General features: G+C 37.8%; 1 protein-coding gene and 1 long non-coding RNA gene across 51 annotated transcripts in view; one reads left to right on the top strand and one right to left on the bottom strand.

Moving 5' to 3' along the window:
- The window catches only part of LOC100526730 (uncharacterized), a 192,078-nt gene that overhangs the window by 82,583 nt on the left and 88,392 nt on the right, over window positions 1–21,103 (top strand). For 27 of the 50 annotated variants that reach the window (XM_053684655.1, XM_053684673.1, XM_053684674.1 and 24 more), the window contains 7 exons: window positions 7,720–7,836; window positions 8,723–8,824; window positions 10,055–10,108; window positions 10,349–12,115; window positions 12,491–12,685; window positions 13,073–13,246; window positions 15,365–15,538. The exons of 16 other annotated variants lie outside the window; for them this stretch is intronic. In XM_053684655.1, coding sequence (XP_053540630.1) covers window positions 7,720–7,836; window positions 8,723–8,824; window positions 10,055–10,108; window positions 10,349–12,115; window positions 12,491–12,685; window positions 13,073–13,246; window positions 15,365–15,538 — 2,583 coding nt within the window. The remainder of the gene's footprint in view (window positions 1–7,719; window positions 7,837–8,722; window positions 8,825–10,054; window positions 10,109–10,348; window positions 12,116–12,490; window positions 12,686–13,072; window positions 13,247–15,364; window positions 15,539–21,103) is intronic. 7 more of the 50 variants (XM_053684693.1, XM_053684692.1, XM_053684687.1 and 4 more) reach the window with 4 other exon arrangements.
- Window positions 13,384–20,320, bottom strand: LOC128634274 (uncharacterized). The gene is made up of 4 exons (XR_008397606.1): window positions 19,651–20,320; window positions 16,969–17,134; window positions 16,711–16,819; window positions 13,384–13,882 (listed from the first exon to the last, which is right to left on the bottom strand). It is a non-coding gene; the product is annotated as an uncharacterized LOC128634274 (long non-coding RNA).

Below are 21,103 nucleotides of genomic sequence, written 5' to 3'. Positions count from 1 at the left end.
CTGCTACTTATAAACATTGTGTGATATTAATTACAGTTTTTAATCAGTTAATATATAACTGCACAAAGGTGGATTCTTTCACTATTGCATGAATATGTGCTCTGAGATTTAGATTATGAAGCACACAGTAAATTGACAGTATTTAAATGTCAGTAATGGTGGGGAAAATGATTTAATGAAAAAAAATGACAAGGTGTCAGATCTTTTTATTCATTTTAAATACAGTAGAATTATTATAGTACAAATATAAGCAGGTTTAATCAATATGAAGGCCATGTTTTACAGAATATTGAGTAGTTTCTAAACCAATATTAAGAAAATTATTTGTTCCATAGTAGCTATGAATTATTTTTATTAGTAAAACCATAGCAACCACAAATGTTTTTTCTTTCTTTCTATTTTTACTATCTTTTATTTGCACTGAAACCTTAGTCATGTCAATCTGCAAAAAACAAAACAAAACCATGGTTTCTGCATAAAATCCATGATCAAAGTTAATTTAAGGGATGTTTTTAGGAATAATCACATTCCTTAAGGTTAAATCCATGGCTTTGTCTGCCAGCGAACGTTATAAACCAGACCAAATGTGGACCTAAGTGGACGTTCGCCACGTCCGGGGGACGTCCCCTGTTTGCTGGGATGGCGTCTCACATGGAGTTACTGAATGCTGAGGAAGAATTGTTTTGTTGTTGATGGTGTTTGTTTTTTAATACACTTCACTAAAACCCACAGTATGAAAAAAAGAGCAAAGAATTATATAAGAATCTTATAAAAACCCAGTAAACCTTGAAATTATTACTTGTCACATTACAACAAAATAAATCTATAAATATGAGAACATGTATAAAACTAATTTGAACAACCTATTTTTTTTATTCATTTCATTACGATTTTTATTAAACATGGACCTTTACTTTCATTAACTAGACTTATTATTTATTGTAGGCTTATTTTGTAAATGTTAGCAATTACTCTAGACATGAACAAAAAGTGGAGCTTCCTGCAAATGTCATTTCTCACATTTACAAAATGTTCATTATGGATTATTATCGATTAGTTGTTGCAGCTCTACAATAAACACTGAAAACACTTTTGCCAGTAAGAAATGGAGAATTGTGAATTCTGGTATTGGGAATTGTTTTTGTTCCAGTCTGAAGATGGTAAAAACTTTTTTTCTCCCAGTTGGAATGTAGTGTATTGTGTTTTTTCACACACAGAAAGTGGGAATTGTATTTTCTCCCAGTCCAAAGATAATAAGTAAGATTTTTCCCAGTCGGAATGTAGGAATTGTATTTTTCCATAGTCAGAGGTAGAAATTACTTGTTTCTGAAATGACCAGTCTGAGATGAATTGCATTTTTTTTTCTCCAAGAGGATGAGAAATACGATTTTCCCCAGCTGGAATGTCAGAAATGAGGTTTATTCCTCCTGCACTTCAACTCCGAGTGTCTTCCCGCGACGTCCTGGTCATCGTGGTGTTCATGTTGAACACGGCTCCTCTCGTTACCTCTCAGCTTTAAACCACATGTTTAATTGTATACGTCATGTTTACCGGACGAACGTGTTTTTATTTATTGATGTCATCGTGCAATACAGGTGTGTTTAATTGCTGTGTGTGTTTTAATGCTTTAGTGTTTTATTTCTCTTCGGATTGCAGTCCTGGTTTGTTATTACTAATTTTATTACTAATGTTATTTTATAACGTACAATCAAACTATAATAACCTAATGATATTTTGGGTCTTCACACTCACATACAGAGCAACCGTGTGTGTGTGTGTGTGTGTGTGTGTGTGTCACTGCATTCTCACTGTATACAATGTGTATGAGTTTAAAACACAAGCCATAAAATGTTATTGTTTGTCCTGATTACTGAGACTGAATTAGTAAACGTAAAAAAGAGCTGTGATTTAAAATCGAGACTGCCCGTGTGTGTGTGTGTGTGTGTGTGTGTGTGTGTAAAGTATGTGCTTGTGCCACGCAACAGTATGTACAGTATGTGGTTCCAACATGTGATCTCTCTAGCTGCATGCAGAAATAAACTAAAGAGTCTCTTTTACAGCAAAGTGAAATTTTTACAGTAAAGAGTTAATTTCTTCAACACAATTCCTGTAGAATTCTATGGGCGTGTCGCAACTCTCTTTTTCAGCGGCGCGAAGCCCCGCCCCGTTCTGCAGGCTTCAGTCGGTAGGGGGCGGAGCTAACGTCACAGGTAAAAGTGAAAGAGTTTCTCTCAGATTCGACTCCATTTTGTCTCTGTTGGAAAAGCAGAAAAACCTCAACACCAGGCAGAAACGGTGATATTAATGCCACACAACATGGACTGCTGAATAAAAGTAAGTTATTTCTTTAACAGAAACGACTTTATATTTTATTTTACTCGTGTAAAAACAGCAGTAAGAAATCTGCGTCACTTCCCCGGAAGTGACGTCATATTCCCTGTAAAGCTGCTGTTTATCAGCTGTGTGTTATATATTTTATATATAAGTTTCTCTCTTCGATGAACATTCAGTGTTTGGGGGATTTAGATTTATTAGTGTGGAACAAACATCATATGTTTTAAGATCTGTCTTCTACGGAAGTCCAGAAAAGGCATGATGATGTATAATAATCCCCCGTCGTTGTGTTTGTACAAACAGCACTTCCGGTTTCATTTCTCTCTGCAGCAGGGCCGTGGTTCAGACAGAACACCTTCACAATGGAGCGGTTCAGAGAGGTTTATTTTCAGCTTGGACTCGAGTATAAAGAAATGAAGTCTGTGGTTAGTTGAAGGTTTTCACACTGCGGTTAAGCAGCAGCTCTTCCTGAAATCTCGCTTCATCTAGATGCACATAAACAGCAGCAGAAAAAGCTCCTTCACTTTTATACAAAACCATCATTTTAAATAAATAAGGAACACAACAAACACAACAATTGACAGTATTTATGAGTGTACAGGAAGAACGTTTTTATAACCCTTTACATTTAAATAATGGCAAAATCAATTAAGTTTAAAGAGACACTATAAAGTAGTAAACCAAATAAACACATTTCCTAAAACATCTTTTAATAAACTATATTATTATTATTATTATTATTATTATTGTTGTTGTTGTTGTTGTTGTTGTTATAAATCTAACCATATATATATTTTTTTAAACGTGTAGATTCATAACGGTTCATTTCACAGAGGAAGTCCGACACCAAAATGTTAATATTTTATTTCGTGTTAAGACTGAAGTAAAAGAGGTGATCAAACCCTCTCAGATCAGTTCATAGAGACCTACTATAAGCTCACAATAAAGATCAATTCATTTTACTGTAGAATTTTGAAGTAATATGTTTTTAAAAAGTGTAGATGGTTTATTTCACAGAAGAAATCTCTGACAACAAAATATTAATATTTTACTTCATCTAACTGCTGTAAGAGTAAAAGAGACGTTTCAAATCTAAAACCCACTCAGATCAGTTCACAGTGACCTACTCTATGCTCACAATAAACATCAATTCATTTTACTCAAAAGTTTCTTGGGGGAACAAAAAAGCATCAAAATATAAATTTTCCTCCAATCTCATATTATTTTTCAGCACCACGTCCCCTTAGGGGCTCCGCAGGATAGTGTTCCTGTAGCTCAGTACTATCCTGTACACGTAACTGTAATAAAACTATTAATTAGTTAGTTAATATGATAATTTTTTGGCCATATAGTTTTAATGATAATTAAACATGACACGGTAATACTAACCGGGAATTTTATCATGAAACCGGTAACCGTTTCATCCCTAATAGCGATCCATCCAGCTATCATCATATTGATAATCATTCATGTAGTAAGACTCTTCAGAATGAATTGTGATAATAAATGATAATAAATCACTGGTTTAGTAACAGAGGGTTGTGAGGTTACTGTTGTGACTTGAAGCCACTGATTCCAACATTACTTCAAGAGGATGAAATACTCATTTTACTGAAAGATTTAGATAGATGTCATATTGCTATCTCGTAAATAAGATTTGTCTATGAACTATGAATGACTGACATGGTGTGAGAGATGCGTTTCCAAAGCAATGGCACAAACGGAGATCTTTATTGTTATTATGGGATGTGTAAAAATATTAGACACTCTAGGTGATTCATGTGAAACACTGATTATTATTGGTTTGTCCGTGTGTGTGTCAGTGAGAACATGAGAACTAGTGAATAAAGTCTGGTTCATAAAACAAGATGACGCATTTTCAGCACAACAGACAAAATGTATGATGGTACGTGTGATCCCTCTGTAAATACAGATCATGGATCGTTCACGGTCTAAAACAGTCATATGGAACACCCTTACTTTAGGCTCACAGAAATCATCTCTGTTTAGTACAACTGATTTCAGACTTACGGACTTCTGGCTCAGAATTTACAGTACATTTATTGAAGCTAAAACCCATGTAATGCTGTTCAAGAGAAAGTGATATTAGACTTAAAGTAGCACTTCTATTAACTACAAATCATTTTAGCTGCCTTCTGGTTCTGACTTTTTATTTAAAGTGTCACACTTACACTTCAAACTGTGTCTCCTCCCTTCCAGCAGAGGTCTCCCTCCCCTGATTATTGAACTGTTCACCTCACCTCCACACACGCACACAATTTTATAAACAAAAGATTTTGTTTTATCAAAGGAGAAACAGAAACAAAGGAGTTTTTCTTTAGTTGAGAGATGTGAAAGATTTTTCCCCTAATTGTAACTGTGTGTTTGTTTTGTGTTTTCTAGGAGTGTCAGTAATTCCAGCAGAAGAGATCAGCATCTTCAGGACTCAGCTGTGTGTTCATGAGCGGTCTGTGTTTACACTAATATTCAAACATGGAGACCCCTGACCTGGACACAGATAATGTGACCCCGCCCATAAAAAAACTGTAAGCTTCCATGTCCTAGTATTTTAGTCATTAAATATTCATATCTGAAATATATAATGAGTTTATGTGAAAATAATAACAAATATTTATACTAAGCATGAGAAGTTATCAGTCATCACTTGAAAAAACTGCTAGATTCTGTTGATTTTAAGTAAAATGATGTCCTTATGAATATGAACCATACAGTGGAACAGTAAAGGGACATGAGACAATACACTAAACACAGACAGGGCATTATTTGGGTACTCGGTGTATATTATTTTGTATATTTCCTCATCACAAACTATTAATTTGTGGTTACGCCACTGCCAGCACAAACACCACGTGCTTCTGAATCGTTTTAGACGTGGGTGAGACTTAAAGTATCTCACAAAAGTGAGTACACCCCTCACGTTTTTGTAAATATTTGATTATATCTTTTCATGTGACAACACTGAAGAAATGACACTTTGCTGTATGTAAAGTAGTGAGTGTACAGCTTGTGTAACAGTGTAAATTTGCTGTCCCCTCAAAATAACTCAACACACAGCCATTAATGTCTAAACCGCTGGCAACAAAAGTGAGTACACCCCTAAGTGAAAATGTCCAAATTGGACCCAAAGTGTCAATATTTTGTGTGAACACCATTATTTTCCAGCACTGCCTTAACCCTCTTGGGCATGGAGTTCACCAGAGCTTCACAGGTTCCACTGGAGTCCTCTTCCACTCCTCCATGATGACATCACGGAGCTGGTGGATGTTAGAGACCTTGTGCTCCTCCACCTTCCGTTTGAGTACATACTGTAGTATGTACTTACTGTACATCAAGTGCAGCACACCGGTGTTTATTTAACCCTCATTTCAGACTGTGGTCAAGCCAAACCGTGATAGAAACAAGGTTTATGGTAACTACCTTCAGATGGTACACTTTGGATATCTGCTGTGAATTCTGGACAGTTTGAAAATGTTACAGAAAACAATATGTAATGACACTAAAACTACTACTACTACTACTACTACTACTACTAATAATAATAATAATAATGAACATTAAGGAGTTCTAATAGGAAATAAGAATTATGAAAATAATACGATGTACATAAACACCAGACTATAAAATTTCATGAAACAGAAGCAAATATTGAACACTGATTCTAAAATTAATAGGAAGTACAAAGTAACAACATTGTTGTATAAACAATATTGTTTTGTGCTAAAATCCAGGCACCACTGAGATCACGGTTACTTTACTGCATCTCCATGAAAATCAATGTGTCTGAGTGCTCATGCTTCGAGGCAGTTAGGTTCTCACTCACAAACTTCCTGCTCTGTATGCTACTACCTCTGCTGCTGCTGTCTAGTGTGTAAGGAGAGTTAGAGGTCATAACGAATATTAAACAGAAATATCCAGGGCTCCAGATGGCGACTAAAATGGTCTCCAATGCGACTAACTTTTTAATTTTGCGACCATGTTTTTTATGCCAGTCGCCAGTGGCCACCGTTACCACAAACAAAATTAAACAACGAATGAAATAGAAATGACGTCTTGTTGTGTTAGGCTACTGAAATCTCATCTCCTGTTACGCCTGCATCTACCTGCCCTATCACCTGCACTCCTGTATGGTTTCCAATTAAAGAAACTCTGCACTCCTGTCCTGCAGGGGTTGAAGCGTCGGCTGATGAACAGAAACGGGTTTAACGTCACGTTGATCGGGTTAAAAAGTTGCAAGTGTTAACTTTATTAAAGGTGTTTAATTTAGTTTGATGTGGTTTAGTTCATTGGAATTTGAATGTATACGTTATATGTAGGCTAGCTAACTGCGCAGTTAACTAACGTTATCCAGCTGAGAGGTAAACCAAATGCGCAAACGAAAAATATCAGACTTTTTCTCATCCCCTGCCCGTCCAAACCCTGCCTCCTCTACATCAGATGCCGACAATGTTGAGACCAGGTCACCCAGTGATAGTTCTCAGGTGACATTTGAGTCATCCCAGCCCGTCAATCAGTGTGCAATCTTTTACACATGATGACAGCCAAGCGCAGCGAGTCGAGTCGTCTTCTCCCGTCCCTGCGGCTCTCATCCTGACAAGACCGTTTAAATCGGCTTGGCTACAAGAGTTCGCCTGGTTACGTTATGACCATGGGAAAATGTACCTTTTGTGCTAAAGCAGGACAAGATATTGCTGGTAAAACAGAGTTCATTACCGGTTTGAGTCATTTTATAAAAGAAACCGTGAAGAAGCATGGTGACAGTAAAAAACATAAGAACGCCAGGGATTGCATCATTGCTAGGTCTGCCCCTCGTGCCACTCCAACCGTGACAGCAGTGCAATGTGCTAGTGATAAAGTCACAGAAAATGAGATGAGGGAATTGAAAATAAAATTCAATGCAGCCTACATGACTCTGAGCCTGAATAAGCAGGAAACAACTAATTGTACATAGTTGAATAAAAAAGAATCAAATGACTGGACAGTTAAGTATTTACGGTAATATAATTCAATATGATATACTGAACATTGCACGTATTGTGTATGTAAAGAATACATTGTGTAAACTATGGGAGGCAGAGTAAACAAAAGCAGAGAGTACAGAGGGGATAGAAAAGGCAGTGTGAGGTAGCCGTTTAACAATGATCTCATCATATGTCATATGACATCACTATATTTTGGCTCCTGAAAATTTGAATTGGTGCCTAAATGTTTTGGGTTTAGGAGCCAATGGCTCCTAGATTTTTTTTTTTGCTTGGAGCCCTGATATCACGATATACGATATGATACAAATTCTCTCACCAATATTTTGTATCCTGATTATTTAAACAATGAAATTGTGTCTCATTCCCTCTCTATAATGTTGTACAGTAAACTACAGAAAAAGAGATCAGACTCCCCAGAACCCAGCTGTGTCTCCATGAAGAGTGATGCGTCTATGGAGTCTCCTCTGACCTTTAGAAATAAGGACTCCTCATCTGTACACAGGTAACATCTCATAGTTCTCATAGTTAAAGTCACTGCAGAGAGAAAAGCCATGCTACACATTCTTTTATCCAGTCCAGGGTCATTAGCAGCATTCTGATATTTATCGCTTTATGCTATAATTTAATTTGACTCTAATGCTGCTACAATACTTTCACTGAACATTTTAGAGTAATAAATATCAATAAATGTGCAGTTCACTGTTTCACATGATATTAGAGCTGCAACAACTAATCGATAATAATCGATTATGAAAATCGGTGTCAGAGTCTCATTATGAATCCGTTGGTCTACGCGCTGAACATTGACTCATTACGTTACTTCTGTTCCGAAAACACGCATCGGAGAGTAAATACTAAAGTTATGTCCCAAATAAAGTACTATACACTTACACTATGCACTCTGCACAGTGGACCCCTAGTGGTCAGTGGAGTAATTGCAGGGAGTCCATAGGAAAGTTTTAAAAATGTTTAAATAATATTGTGTGTGTGTGTGTGTGTATATATTGTTAAATGTATCAAAACATATTCAAATGAGATGTTTTAATCAATTTGGTTATTCGGAAATATCACATTAGCTGAGCTGATGATCGTTCATTGATGGATTTATTTTAAGTTTATTTACAAATGAAATGATAATTTGCAAAAACCTATGACTGGTAGACAAGTTCATGCTTCAAGGCAGTTAGGTTTCCACTCACAAACTTCCTGCTCTGTATGCTACTACCTCTGCTGCTGCTGCCTAGTGTGTAAGGAGAGGTAGAGGTTACAACCTTACAGAAATAACATGATATACGATATGATACAATTCTCTCACTGTATTTTTGTATCCTGATTTTTGAGAAAATGAATTTCTGTCTCATGCCTTCTCTATAATGTTGTACGAGAAGGAGATCAGACTCACCAGAACCCAGCTGTGTCTCCATGAAGAGTGATGCGTCTATGGGTCATCCAGAGAACTTTAGAAATAAAGACTCCTCATCTGTACACAGGTAACATCCCATAATTCTCATAGTTAAAGGTACAGTAATGCCTGTGCTACACAATCATTAGCAGCTATTTTGATTTATATTTTAGTTTCTTGGTCTTTAGTGATACCACAGAACTTTATGCTCAAAATGTCTTACAGGTAATGTCTTAAACGCTAAAGCAAGTATAAGCAAATGTTAATGTAAGCAAAACAAACTATAGGAAACAATATGTAATGACATTAAAACTACTACTACTACTACTAATAATAATAATAAACATTAATGAGTTCTAATAGGAAATTAGAATTATGAAAATAATATAATGTACATAAACACCAGACTGTAAAATTTAATAAAACAGAAACCAGTATTCAACACTGATTCTAAAATGAATAGGAAGTGCAAAGTAACAAGATTGTTGTTTTGTGCTAAAATCCAGGCACCATTGAGATCACGGTTACTTGGACGTGTCTCCATGAAGAGTGATGTGTCTGAGAATTTCTGTAAAATATAATAGAAAATGGAGACTCTTTATATGAACACAGGCACTGATTATTTACCATAAATCATATAACTGACATTACAGTGTTAATTATTAATAATAATCAAAATCAGCATTTTCCTCAGTTTAAACATTTTACCTCCCAAAATCATGTCAGTGGGTCTACTGATAACTAAATTGTCCCTACAGGTGACGACTGAATCCCATCCACAGTGTCGTATAATTCTGGATAGAGTTACAGATTTTTATACCTGTGAACCTTTCTAGCAGGTTTTTAAAATAATAATGATCTGTATTTGCATCCATTCAGGACACATTATTTGTTCATTCTGAATGATGTCCTCATGTTCTGTTACAACCATAATGACCATATACAGTCCCCTCCACAAGTATTGGAACAGCGAGGCCAATTCTTTCGCTTTGTCTATACACTGAAGACATTTGGGTTGGAGATAAAAGATGAATGAGACAATAGATCAGAATTTCAGCTTTCCTGCATGATAAGGTGCCATGTTCTAAGTTCTTTAACACATTTAGATGTAAATAAAGGAAAACAATCTAGAAAACCATTAAAATGGACACATTTTTCTCCAGGTCCACAATGTTGGTAATGTCGTATTTAGCAGTGTGTTTTCTAAATATTAATGCCCTTACTCCAATTATTTTACTAGAATTAGGGCTAAATTTTAGACTCTGGGATGAAAGTGATGAAAGTTATTGTCTTTAACAGCTACAGTTTTTATTCCCAGTGTTCTACAGAAGTCAGGAGACAGAAGAGAAAAGAACATCATCACAGCTACAGGGTAAGATCAAACCCAACAACATGACTGTGACACTGACGCACTGGTATTATAAACATCTCTGCTGTTATTTCCTGCAGAGTGATTAGATTATAGAAAACATACCGTAGAATAAGGCAAATACACAGTGAGAACATCATAAAGAATGGTTATCTGTGGTAACAGTCAGAAAAAAGTGTGATCTTAAACTCTAATAATTAGACCCCATGTCTCACCATGTCTTCCTACTTCACCCTGTCACAGACACGACCCAGAACCTGCTGCTGTAAATGACTTCCAGAAAAAGTTCAAATTAAATCTGGTGAAGAAGTTTCAGTGTTTAAATGGAGTGATGATAAACCTGGAAAACCGAACACTCCTGAATGAGATCTACACAGAGCTCTACATCACCGAGGGAGACATTGGAGACGTCACTAAAGAACATGAAGTGAGACAGATCGAGGCAGCATCCAGGAGAACAACAACAGAGGAAACACCAATCAAATGTAATGACATCTTTAAGCCTTTACCTGATCAAGACAAACCCATCAGAACTGTGCTGACAAAGGGAGTCGCTGGCATCGGAAAAACAGTTTCTGTGCAGAAGTTCATTCTGGACTGGGCTGAAGGGGAAGTAAATCAGGACGTCCAGCTCATGTTTCCACTTCCTTTCAGAGAGCTGAATTTGATGAAGGACCAGAAACTGAGTCTGATGGATCTCCTTCATGTCTGTTTTAAGGAGACAAAAGAAACAGAAATGTCCAGTTTGGAAAAGGTTCTGTTCATTTTTGACGGATTGGACGAGTATCGTTTTCCTCTGGATTTCCAGAACACAGAGAGAGTGTGTGATGTAACTGAATCAGCATCAGTGCATGTGCTGCTGATAAACCTGATCAAAGGGAATCTGCTTCCCTCTGCTCTCATCTGGATCACCTCCCGACCAGCAGCAGCTGATCAAATCCCCTCTGAGTGTGTCCATCGAGTCACAGAGGTACGAGGGTTCAATGACCCACAGAAGGAGGAGTACTTCAGGAAGAGGATCAGTGATCAGAGCCTGGCCAATAACATCATCACACACCTGAAGTCATTAAGAAGCCTCTACATCATGTGCCACATCCCAGTCTTCTGCTGGATTTCAGCCACTGTTCTAGAGAGAATGTTGGATGAAGCAGAGAGTGGAGAGATGCCCAAGACTCTGACTCAAATGTACACATATTTCCTCATCATTCAGACAAACATCATAAGAGAAAAGTACTCGAAGAAGCAGGAGAGTGATGAAGAAATGCTTCTCAAACTGGGACAACTGGCTTTTCAGCAGCTGATGAAAGGCAACCTGATCTTCTATGAGGAAGACCTGAGAGAGTGTGGCATTGATGTGAGAGAAGCAGCAGTGTACTCAGGTGTGTGTACTCAGATCTTCAGAGAAGAGTTTACTCACCAGAGTAAAGTGTACTGCTTTGTTCATCTGAGCATTCAGGAGCATCTCGCAGCTCTGTATGTGCACCTGACATTCATGAAGGAAAAGAGAAATGTTCTTATACAGAGTCGGGTCTTTAAGACAATTTCAGATGTCCACAAGAGTGCTGTATATCAGGCCTTAAAGAGTCAGACTGGACATCTGGATCTTTTCCTCCGTTTTCTTCTGGGTCTCTCACTGGAGTCCAATCAGAAACTCTTACATGCCTTAGTAACACATACAGGAAGTATCTCCCAGACAGGAAAGGGGGACACGGTACAGTACATCAAGGAGAAGATCAGTGGAAATACCCCTACAGAGAAATCCATCAATTTATTCCACTGTCTGAATGAACTGGAGGACAATTCTCTAGTGGAGGAAATCCAACGCTACCTGAAATCTGGAAAACAAAGTGAACTCTCTTCTTCACAGTGGTCTGCTCTGGTGTTTGTCTTACTGACATCAGCAGAGGAGCTGGAGGAATTTGACCTGAGTAAATATATCTCTACAGATAAAATAAGAGATGAGATTCTTGTGAAGGTGATGCCTGTGATTGCAGCATCCAGAAAAGCAGTGTAAGTAAATCTGAATAGAACTGTTCTACTGTTACAGTGTTAAGAGAACAAATCAAATGTCTTAGCTGTTCAGATCAATCTAACTCTTCATGACACTTTAGACTCTTTCTTTTCTCCTATTAATAACATTTTAGATCAGACTCTTGCTTTCCCATTTGGTGTCCCGGATCTTATACTCCATGTTTATACAATGTGTGTGTGATGATGTATGCAGCTGAAAACTCCCACCAAGCCGAATCTGAACAGCTCTGACGGTGTGGGACTTTTGTCTAACTGATGTTTGTGCTTTTGAAACTGAGAAGTTGCAGTGAAAGCTTTGAGGACTTGTTTGATAATTTGCATTACTGTTAGTTCATTATGTGTTATTTCCTTCAGTATCAGGTGTGATACAATTCAAAAAAGTGGTTGGTCAGCTCTGGCCTCAGTGCTCAGCTCAGAAACCTCCAATCTGAGAGAACTGCATCTGACTGTGGATACACTGGATCTGTCTGGGAATAAACTAGGAGACTCAGGAGTGAAGCGTCTCTCTGCTCCACTGGAGAATCCTCAGTGTAAAGTAAAAAATCTGAAGTAAGATCATCTCTCTGAGAGACACAGTACTCACTAAAAGCTGCAGTTAATAGTTGTGTACAGTTCTGTTTTTTCAGTTAAATCAGTACAACATACAGAACAAATATATTAGTCATTAAACATAACATTTGTGCATTAAAGTAATAATTAATGCACTTAGATATGTGTATAAAATACATTTAAACAAAGATTAAAAAAAACAACTTGACTCATTACTTTTAACATAAACCAGCCAACGTTTTACACCATAATTGGTCAGTATTATTAATATCTTGTGATTGGACGAGAGAAGGGAGACAGTTCAACATAAGACACATCATCTTTACAGTAAATTTTAAACCAAGATGAAAATGTGTTGAGGAAGAGTGTGTCATTGTGTCTCTGCAGGTTGCGTAATTGTGGTGTCTCAAGTAAAGGCTGTTCTGGTCTGACTTCAGCTCTGAGATCAAACCCCTCACACCTGAGAGAACTGCATCTGTCTGGGAATTATCTAGGAGACTCAGGAGTGAAGAGTCTCTCTGCTGGACTGGAGAATCCTCACTGTAAACTGGAGATACTGAAGTAAGATCATTTCTCTGAGAGTCACATGACCTGCTCCTCAGTAAGACACATTCTCTAATAGTGAGACTGAAGCAGAGGTTTTAGGTTCATCATCAATGTCCTGAGGAGGAAGATTGTTTCTTTTCACTGCACACTGATGATCTGTCACAGAGTCTTTGGGTCAGATGTACGTATGTGAGAAGCTGCAGCACAAAACGTGACTTGATGCGACTGCAATGTGTCTAAAATTACTGTGAAATTTACTACAACACTGTAACTAATCACACAAACTGCAGCTCCAACACAAACTAAATACACTGTGTGTGACACAGGGTTTAAATGCAGCAGGGAAATGGTGCAAATGATCTCAAAATATAGAATTTATAAATTAAACCGAGAAGTTACTGTCATAGAACTTAACACGTCAAAACATTTTATGTGTAAAACATTCAATAAATAACTTTTAATTAAAATGGAGTTACTATGGAAAGGGTTGCCAGATCTGCTTACAGAATCAGCCCAATGGACTTCACTGTAAATTTATCAGTCTCATGCTTACTTACTTTTTTCCCTCTGGGGAACACAGACCACTGACGACCTTCCACCATCTTTCACAGTTGTTCTCGAACCTCTCCAGTTGTTTTCACTCCTTTAGACCTATCAACACCCAAAGTATTATTTTAATGACTTTGGGGGTCATTTATCGATCTTTTAGTAAAGTTGTGTGTAAATGTTTGTGTGAGTCAAAACCAGCTCGAATTTTCCACCGGATTTACAAACGTCTCTGAAAGTCTGATTTTCTTCGTACTCGCTTTAATGATTAGTTTTATTTGTCTTCATTTATGGGTTTGTATTGGCTCACTTTTAATATTTTTAAATAAACTCCAATAATATAACACATCTGGTTTTCACAAATGTTCTCAGTGGTGCTCTTAGTCCCTGATCTAGTGAACTAGCATGAGGATGTGTTTTTGATAGAAACTCCAAAGAACTTCTGTGGCCGCATTTACACTACATGCTTCAAGTGTCTCCAATTCCGATTTTTTTTCCTCCCATGTGTCACAGATCGGATATGACCCATGAACGTGTAAGCAGGAAAAAAGCACATGGATTCCAGTATTCTCAGATCCGTTTCAGGCCTCATTCATACGAGGAAATAAATCGGATATGAATCGGATACGTGCATTTGCGTCTGCCGTGTAATCAGGCAGATCGGATATTCCCCTGACGATGCGAGTTGAACGTCATTGAAAAAGCGACAGTGGTGAATGACGTCAACTCGATAGTGGTGAATGACGTCAACTCAGGTGGACACCAACCGTGAAAACACAACTCTCAACAAGGGCTCTCTTCTTTTTTCTCCGCTTAAGAAACCAGTGTTTTTCTGATCTTTAAATATGGTGCGGAAAACAAAAGCTTGTATTACATTTTCGTCTGCGTCCGTTGCAAATTGCAGCGTTTTTTCTTCTTTTTCGGCCAAAGCTTCCGGTGACGTCTACCTCGGGTTGTTTCACGAAGTGTATAGTGTAAATGCAGATATTGTATATGGGTCACTTTTAAAAGAAGATGTAAGCGGGTCGTCAAGACCTGCAGAGTAAATGGAGCCATAAAGTCTCTCTGGATAAAGGAGTCTGGTAAACACTGTAAACATGTTAAAAATTAACAATTTAAACTCAACAGGATATTCTAGATATAAAATTACAGTAATCCATACAAATTCTAATTTAAGGCAAAATTATAATGGTTAAGGCTATGGGTTACTGATCAGAAGGTTGGGTCCTTGAACAAGGCCCTTAACCCTATCTGCTCCAGGGGGCACTGTATCATGTCTGATCCTGCGCTCTGTATATGTGATAAATAAAGACTTCTTCTTATGTATAAATGTACACACACTCAGGAGCACGAGTAGAATACGAATGAACAGGATTTTCATGAATACCAAATTTCTTGTGTAAACGCTCGTACGAACGATTTACACACAAACCCGTTCATATCCAGTTTTATAAATGAGGCACATTGTTAATTAGAATAAACAGATGATATTAAATCCTCATGTCATTCTGAATAATAAAATCCCACATATCATCTTTAATGTAATGAAAATGTGTTGATGAAGAGTGTGTCATTGTGTCTCTGCAGGTTGGAGTATTGTGATATCTCAGATGAAGGCTGTGCTGCTCTGGTTGCAGCTCTGAGATCAAACCCCTCACACCTGAGAAAACTGGATCTGTCTATAAATAAACTAGGAGAATCAGGAGTGAAGTGTCTCTCTGCTGTACTGGAGAATCCTCTCTGTAAACTGGAGAAACTGAAGTAAGATCATCTCTCTGAGAGTCACATGACCTGCTCCTCAGTAAGACACATTCTCTAATAGTGAGACTGAAGCAGAGGTTTTAGGTTCATCATCAATGTCCTGAGGAGGAAGATTGTTTCTTTTCACTGCACACTGATGATCTGTCACAGAGTCTTTGGGTCAGATGTACGTATGTGAGAAGCTGCAGCACAAAACGTGACTTGATGCGACTGCAATGTGTCTAAAATTACTGTGAAATTTACTACAACATTGTAACTAACCACACAAACTGCAGCTCAGACTCAGCAAACAATTCAACGTAGAATAGTTGGCGAAAAGTCGCAAAGATTACCGTCGATATGATGTATAATCAAGCCGCGTTCAAGACGTAAAATGGGAACACTTTTATACGCAATTTTTCTTGTTCCAAATTTTAACTACAATTTTTGCAAATATTAATTAATTCTTAGCTCTTGGGAAAATTTAGCTGTGTAATGAATGACTTCAAATCTATGTTAATATACGTATATTTACATAGATTTGAAGTCATTCATTACACAGCTAAATTTTCCCAGGAGCTAAGAATTAATCAATATTTGCAAAAATTGTAGTTAAAATTTGGAACAAGAAAAATTAGATGGTTGACAATGATGTTTCAGGGGGACAAACACTACATAAGGATAACTGCAACATATACATGAAGTTCCAGTTTTTGATTCCAGCATTGCAAGATATTAATCAAATTTTATAAAAATTCATATACAAATATATGCTCAATGACACACATGCATATAGTATTTTGTAATCGGCTGTATATACACCTCATAATGTGGTGTAAATGCACTACATTATGTATTTGTACATAATGTCCTCATTTGTACATAATTGTCCTCAAAAGTACACAAGTCCTCATTTTCCAACATTATGTGGCAAGATACAATTAAAGCATATAACATATAACATAGATTCTGGTCTTTGGAATTCCCATGACAAATCTTATGAATGACAGACGGAACAAAGACGGAGTTTAACAAACTCCGTGAATATTTATAATAAACATGCATGAATTTAAGTTCAATATTGTAAAAAAAACTAATGAGTCAGTCAACAATGTTACACAATGGCACATTTGTATGAATGAGAAAAGAAAAAGAATCACAGAAGTTTTCTAGACTTAATCATAAACACTCACATTATGTTTCTTGCCACCTTTCCTGGCTGGGCATTTTTTAGGTAGCTGCCGATGGCCTCTCTGCAACTGGCAACTGTATATTCACGTCCATGGGCTCCTTCTGCAATATCTGTAACATAAATATCAACAAAAACTTTCATCCTTGGAATGCAATAACAGAGAAAATGTCCAATTTCTGAAGGCAAAACTTTCTTTTCAAGAGTTTGCAAAAGGAGGCATATACTGTCATATATACATTTTTTTATCCTTCGTACTCACAGTGTACAAGGTGATACACTTCTTCATGATCAGTCAAAGCCAGCTTCCCACCTTTTGACCCTTTCAACGAAAACATACACCACAGGCTGTTCTCCCCGATTCTTTGGAGAATGGAGCGAACTGTCTCTCTGATGCTGATCCCCCTCATTGTCTTCAAGTAAGCACGCTACAAGAAATTCAAATAAAAAAATCTCTGGAATACAGCATCCAACATAAGATACAATTCCGTCATTTAGTCACATATGATTGTATGACATAATTTTGATATTATGATCAAAAACTTCAGTTCATGTAAACATATAGATTTATTATTCTGAGATTTATTATTATTATTCTGAGTCAAACTCTGGGTGAACAGTAAAAAGGGTGACAGTTGCAAAATTTTTCGCTATACTTCAGTCGTTGTTTATTGTTGTTATTATTCAGTTGCAAATATACAACTGTGTATCATCAGCATAACAGTGGAAGCTAATTCCATGTTTACGAATAATTTGACCTAGAGGTAGCATATATAAAGTAAAAAGCAGTGGGCCTAAAACAGAACCTTGTGGAACACCAAATTTAACCTCGGTATGTGTAGAGAAGTCTCCATTTACATCTACAAACTGATAACGATCGGTCTAATGAGACCTGAGCCAGGAGAGGACTGTTCCCTTAATGCCAACAACATTTTCTAATCTATCAAGGAGAATATGATCTATAGTATCAAAAGCTGCACTAAGGTCAAGTAACACAAGCAGCGAGACACAACTCTGATCAGAGGTCAGTAGTAGGTCGTTTACTACTTTAACCAACGCTGTCTCTGTGCTATGATGAGGTCTAAATCCTGACTGATACATTTCATGAATGTTGTTCCGATGTAGGTACGAGCATAGCTGCTGTGCTACAACCTTTTCTAAGATCTTGGAGATGAAGGGGAGATTTGATATTGGTCTATAGCTGAACAGTTGAGAGGGGTCAAGGTCAGGGTTTTTAATCAGGGGTTTAATAACTGCTTATTTAAGTGATTTAGGTACACAGCCAGTGCTAAGGGAAGAATTGATTATATTTAAAATTGGTTCAATTACTCCAGGACAAATCTGTTTAAAGAGACATGTAGGTACAGGATCTAGTATGCAAGTTGATAATTTAGCTGAAGAAATTAATGAAGCTAGTTTGGTCTCTCTAAGTGGAGTAAAACATTCTAAACATTGATCTGATATTGCTATATTATCATCTACAGGGTTAGTTACAAGACTGTCTGGTTTTATTTTAATAGCCTGAATTTCACATCTAATATTTTCAACTTTACCAATGAAAAATTTCATGAAATCTTCACTGCTATGTAATGATTGAGTGTTTCTCTCTGTAGTGGTTTTATTCCTAGTTAGTTTTGCTACTGTGTTGAATAGAAATCTCGAATTGTTTTGTTATCTCCTATTAAGGTGGAGAGAGAGACTTTTCTAGCATCGCTAAGAGATTGTCTATAGTTCAGTAGACTCTCCTTCCATGCTGTTTGGAATATCACCAGTTTGGTTTGACGCCATTTACGTTCTAATTCTCGAGTGGTCTGTTTTAATGTATGCGTTTTATCATTATACCAGGGTGCTAGTTTTTCTCTACTAATTAATTTTCTTTTGAGTGGAGCCACTCTATCTAGTAGCAGAGCGTTGACTCTAAGCATTCAGTCACCTGATCGAGTTCTATCGGATCGGACGGTGATCCAAATCCAAGTGATGTCTCTGGGAGGTTATTTATGAAGCTCGTGCAGTAGCTGATGTGAAAGTATGTTTTATGCAGTAGCGAGGTGAGGTGGAAATATTATGATCAATACGTATTATGAACGAGATAAGATAATGGTCTGAGACAACTTCAGACTGCGGAAAAATTACAATATTTTCTATATTTAATCCGTATGTTAGTCTGAGGTCAAGAGTGTGACCACCATTATGAGTAGGTCCGATTACGTTCTGATTATCCCCTACTGAATCTAAGATGGACACAACCGCTGTTCTCAGAGGGTCTTCCAGGTTATCAAAATGAATATTAAATTCACAGGCGATTAATGCTTTATCTACAGCATTTATCTACAGAATGCTTTATCTCAAACCAGGTTTGAGAGAAAGTCTGCAAATTCACTAAGAAATTCAGTATATGGCCCTGGGGGTCTGTAAATAATAATTAGAGGAATTGACTTATTTTTTGTGGCTACATAACTTGTACTGGTATAAAGAATTTCAAAAGAATGAAATTTATGACTAGGTTTTTGTGTGACGCCTAGATTTTGACTATGGATGAGACCAACACCTCCTCCTCTACCAGTTAAACGAGGCTGATGTATATAGCTGTATCAAGGAGGACTGGCTTCATTTAATGCTATGTACTTGTTTTCTTTAATCCAAGTTTCCGTTAAACACATTAAAGTACATTACTGATCAGTAACGATTTTGTTAACAATAAGAGCCTTAGACGCAAGAGATCTAATGTTTAATAGTCCTAGCTTCAGATTAAAGGTGCTGGATGTGCATTCAATATGATCTAATTTTATGTTAATTAGGTTACTAAAACAAACATTCCGAAATTTCTATGTATTTGTATAGATTGGGGAACAGACACAATCTCTATAGTATGTACTACAAGTGTTGAATTATTAATTGAACATTGCTTATGATGAACGTTGTTATTGTAGGAAGATGTACTTACGGTAGGCAGTCACTTGGTGTGTAGCACCTTGGAGATGTTGTCTGACAGCAGTTCCGCTCTGAGGCTGCTGGGGTGCAGGCCATCAGGACGAAAGAACCTAGGACGCTCCCAGAACAGATTCCAGTTATTAGCAAGCATCAAATTCTGTTCATTACACCAATGGTTTTCAAAGTGGGGGCCGCCAGGGGGGCCCCAACAATTTGGTTTGAAAAATAAATAAATACATTTTATATATATAAATATATAAAAACATGTTGTTTGTACCAATACATATTAAAATCACATTTGCTATACCTAACTTTCTAATTGCTAAACAGACAAAACATCAACGTAAAAAAAGGGGGATATATTCAGAAGTCCGTATTTTTAATGTGTTTTAAAGACACCTTGCAAAAGGGGGGCTTCGATCAAATGTTAATGCCATTTGGGGGGCCTTGCCCTGGAAAAGTTTGGGAACCCCTGCATTACACCAAGAAACTAACCAGTCATTCAAAGCAAGAAGTCTACTGAACTTTTCAGCTCCACGTCTGTATGAGGGAAGAGGTCCAGAGACGATGATCTTCGTGGTGGGTGATCTGCCTTGTACTGTCTTGATCAAACTGGCGAAGTCCCTCTTCAGAACCTCCGTCTGCCGCAGCCTGATGTTGTTTGCCACTGCGTGCAGCACAACCGCTCCAATGCGCTCGTCCTTCTTCAGGATCCTGGGTACCTGCGCAGAGACATCAAGGACACGAGCACCAGAAAACAATGTGTGTGCACCTTACCCTTTGTTGAAGTGACGTGGACGTTTCGCACAATGGAGTCCCCGACGATCACCGCGTTTGGTCTGGTCTGACGGAGAGGGGCGAAGCGGTTCCTGGTTGGGATTTCGAACAACGGAGTTGGAGAGATCCTCGCCCGGGGTATGGCTCTTTCCTTTCGCTGCTGATGCACCCAAGGTCCTTGGTGTCAGCGCCGGTGTGACTGAGACCTCGGCTGGAAAAGTCTTGGGTACACGGTCCTTGCACAGAGAAACACACAGTGTGTGCTTACCTTGGATGTGTAGGCAGAAGCACAAGATGTTTCCAGTGTGGTTCTTCGCTGCAGCAGCTGGGACTGCTTGTCGAGTACGTCACGGATCTGTTTCTCCACATCCTCCAGTTCCAGCTGCACCATGTGCAGCTCGAGCGAGTCCTCATCTGCACTCAAAAGCGGAGAAACAATTGACATATTTGCTTTAACCCTTTGACCCTGTAAGGCCGAAAAACCGGCTTGCTTGTCTTTGATCTATTCCTGTAAGGACGATATAGCGGCTTGGTCGTCTATGCCAAATACCCATAAGGCCAATGTAGCGGCTTTACAGAGGAAACGTTATCCCCGTAAGGCTGGTATACCGGCATTACTCTGATATGATTCCTGCTATGATTCCTTACTTATTTAATAATTATTTTTTGACCCGGAAGGTTGACGACGT

This window comes from Ictalurus punctatus, chromosome 12 (genome assembly GCF_001660625.3).
Source record: "Ictalurus punctatus breed USDA103 chromosome 12, Coco_2.0, whole genome shotgun sequence".
Lineage (NCBI taxonomy): Eukaryota > Metazoa > Chordata > Actinopteri > Siluriformes > Ictaluridae > Ictalurus > Ictalurus punctatus.
The sequence above is the reverse complement of the archived record's forward strand: the minus strand, read 5'-3'. Positions and strand labels throughout refer to the sequence as shown.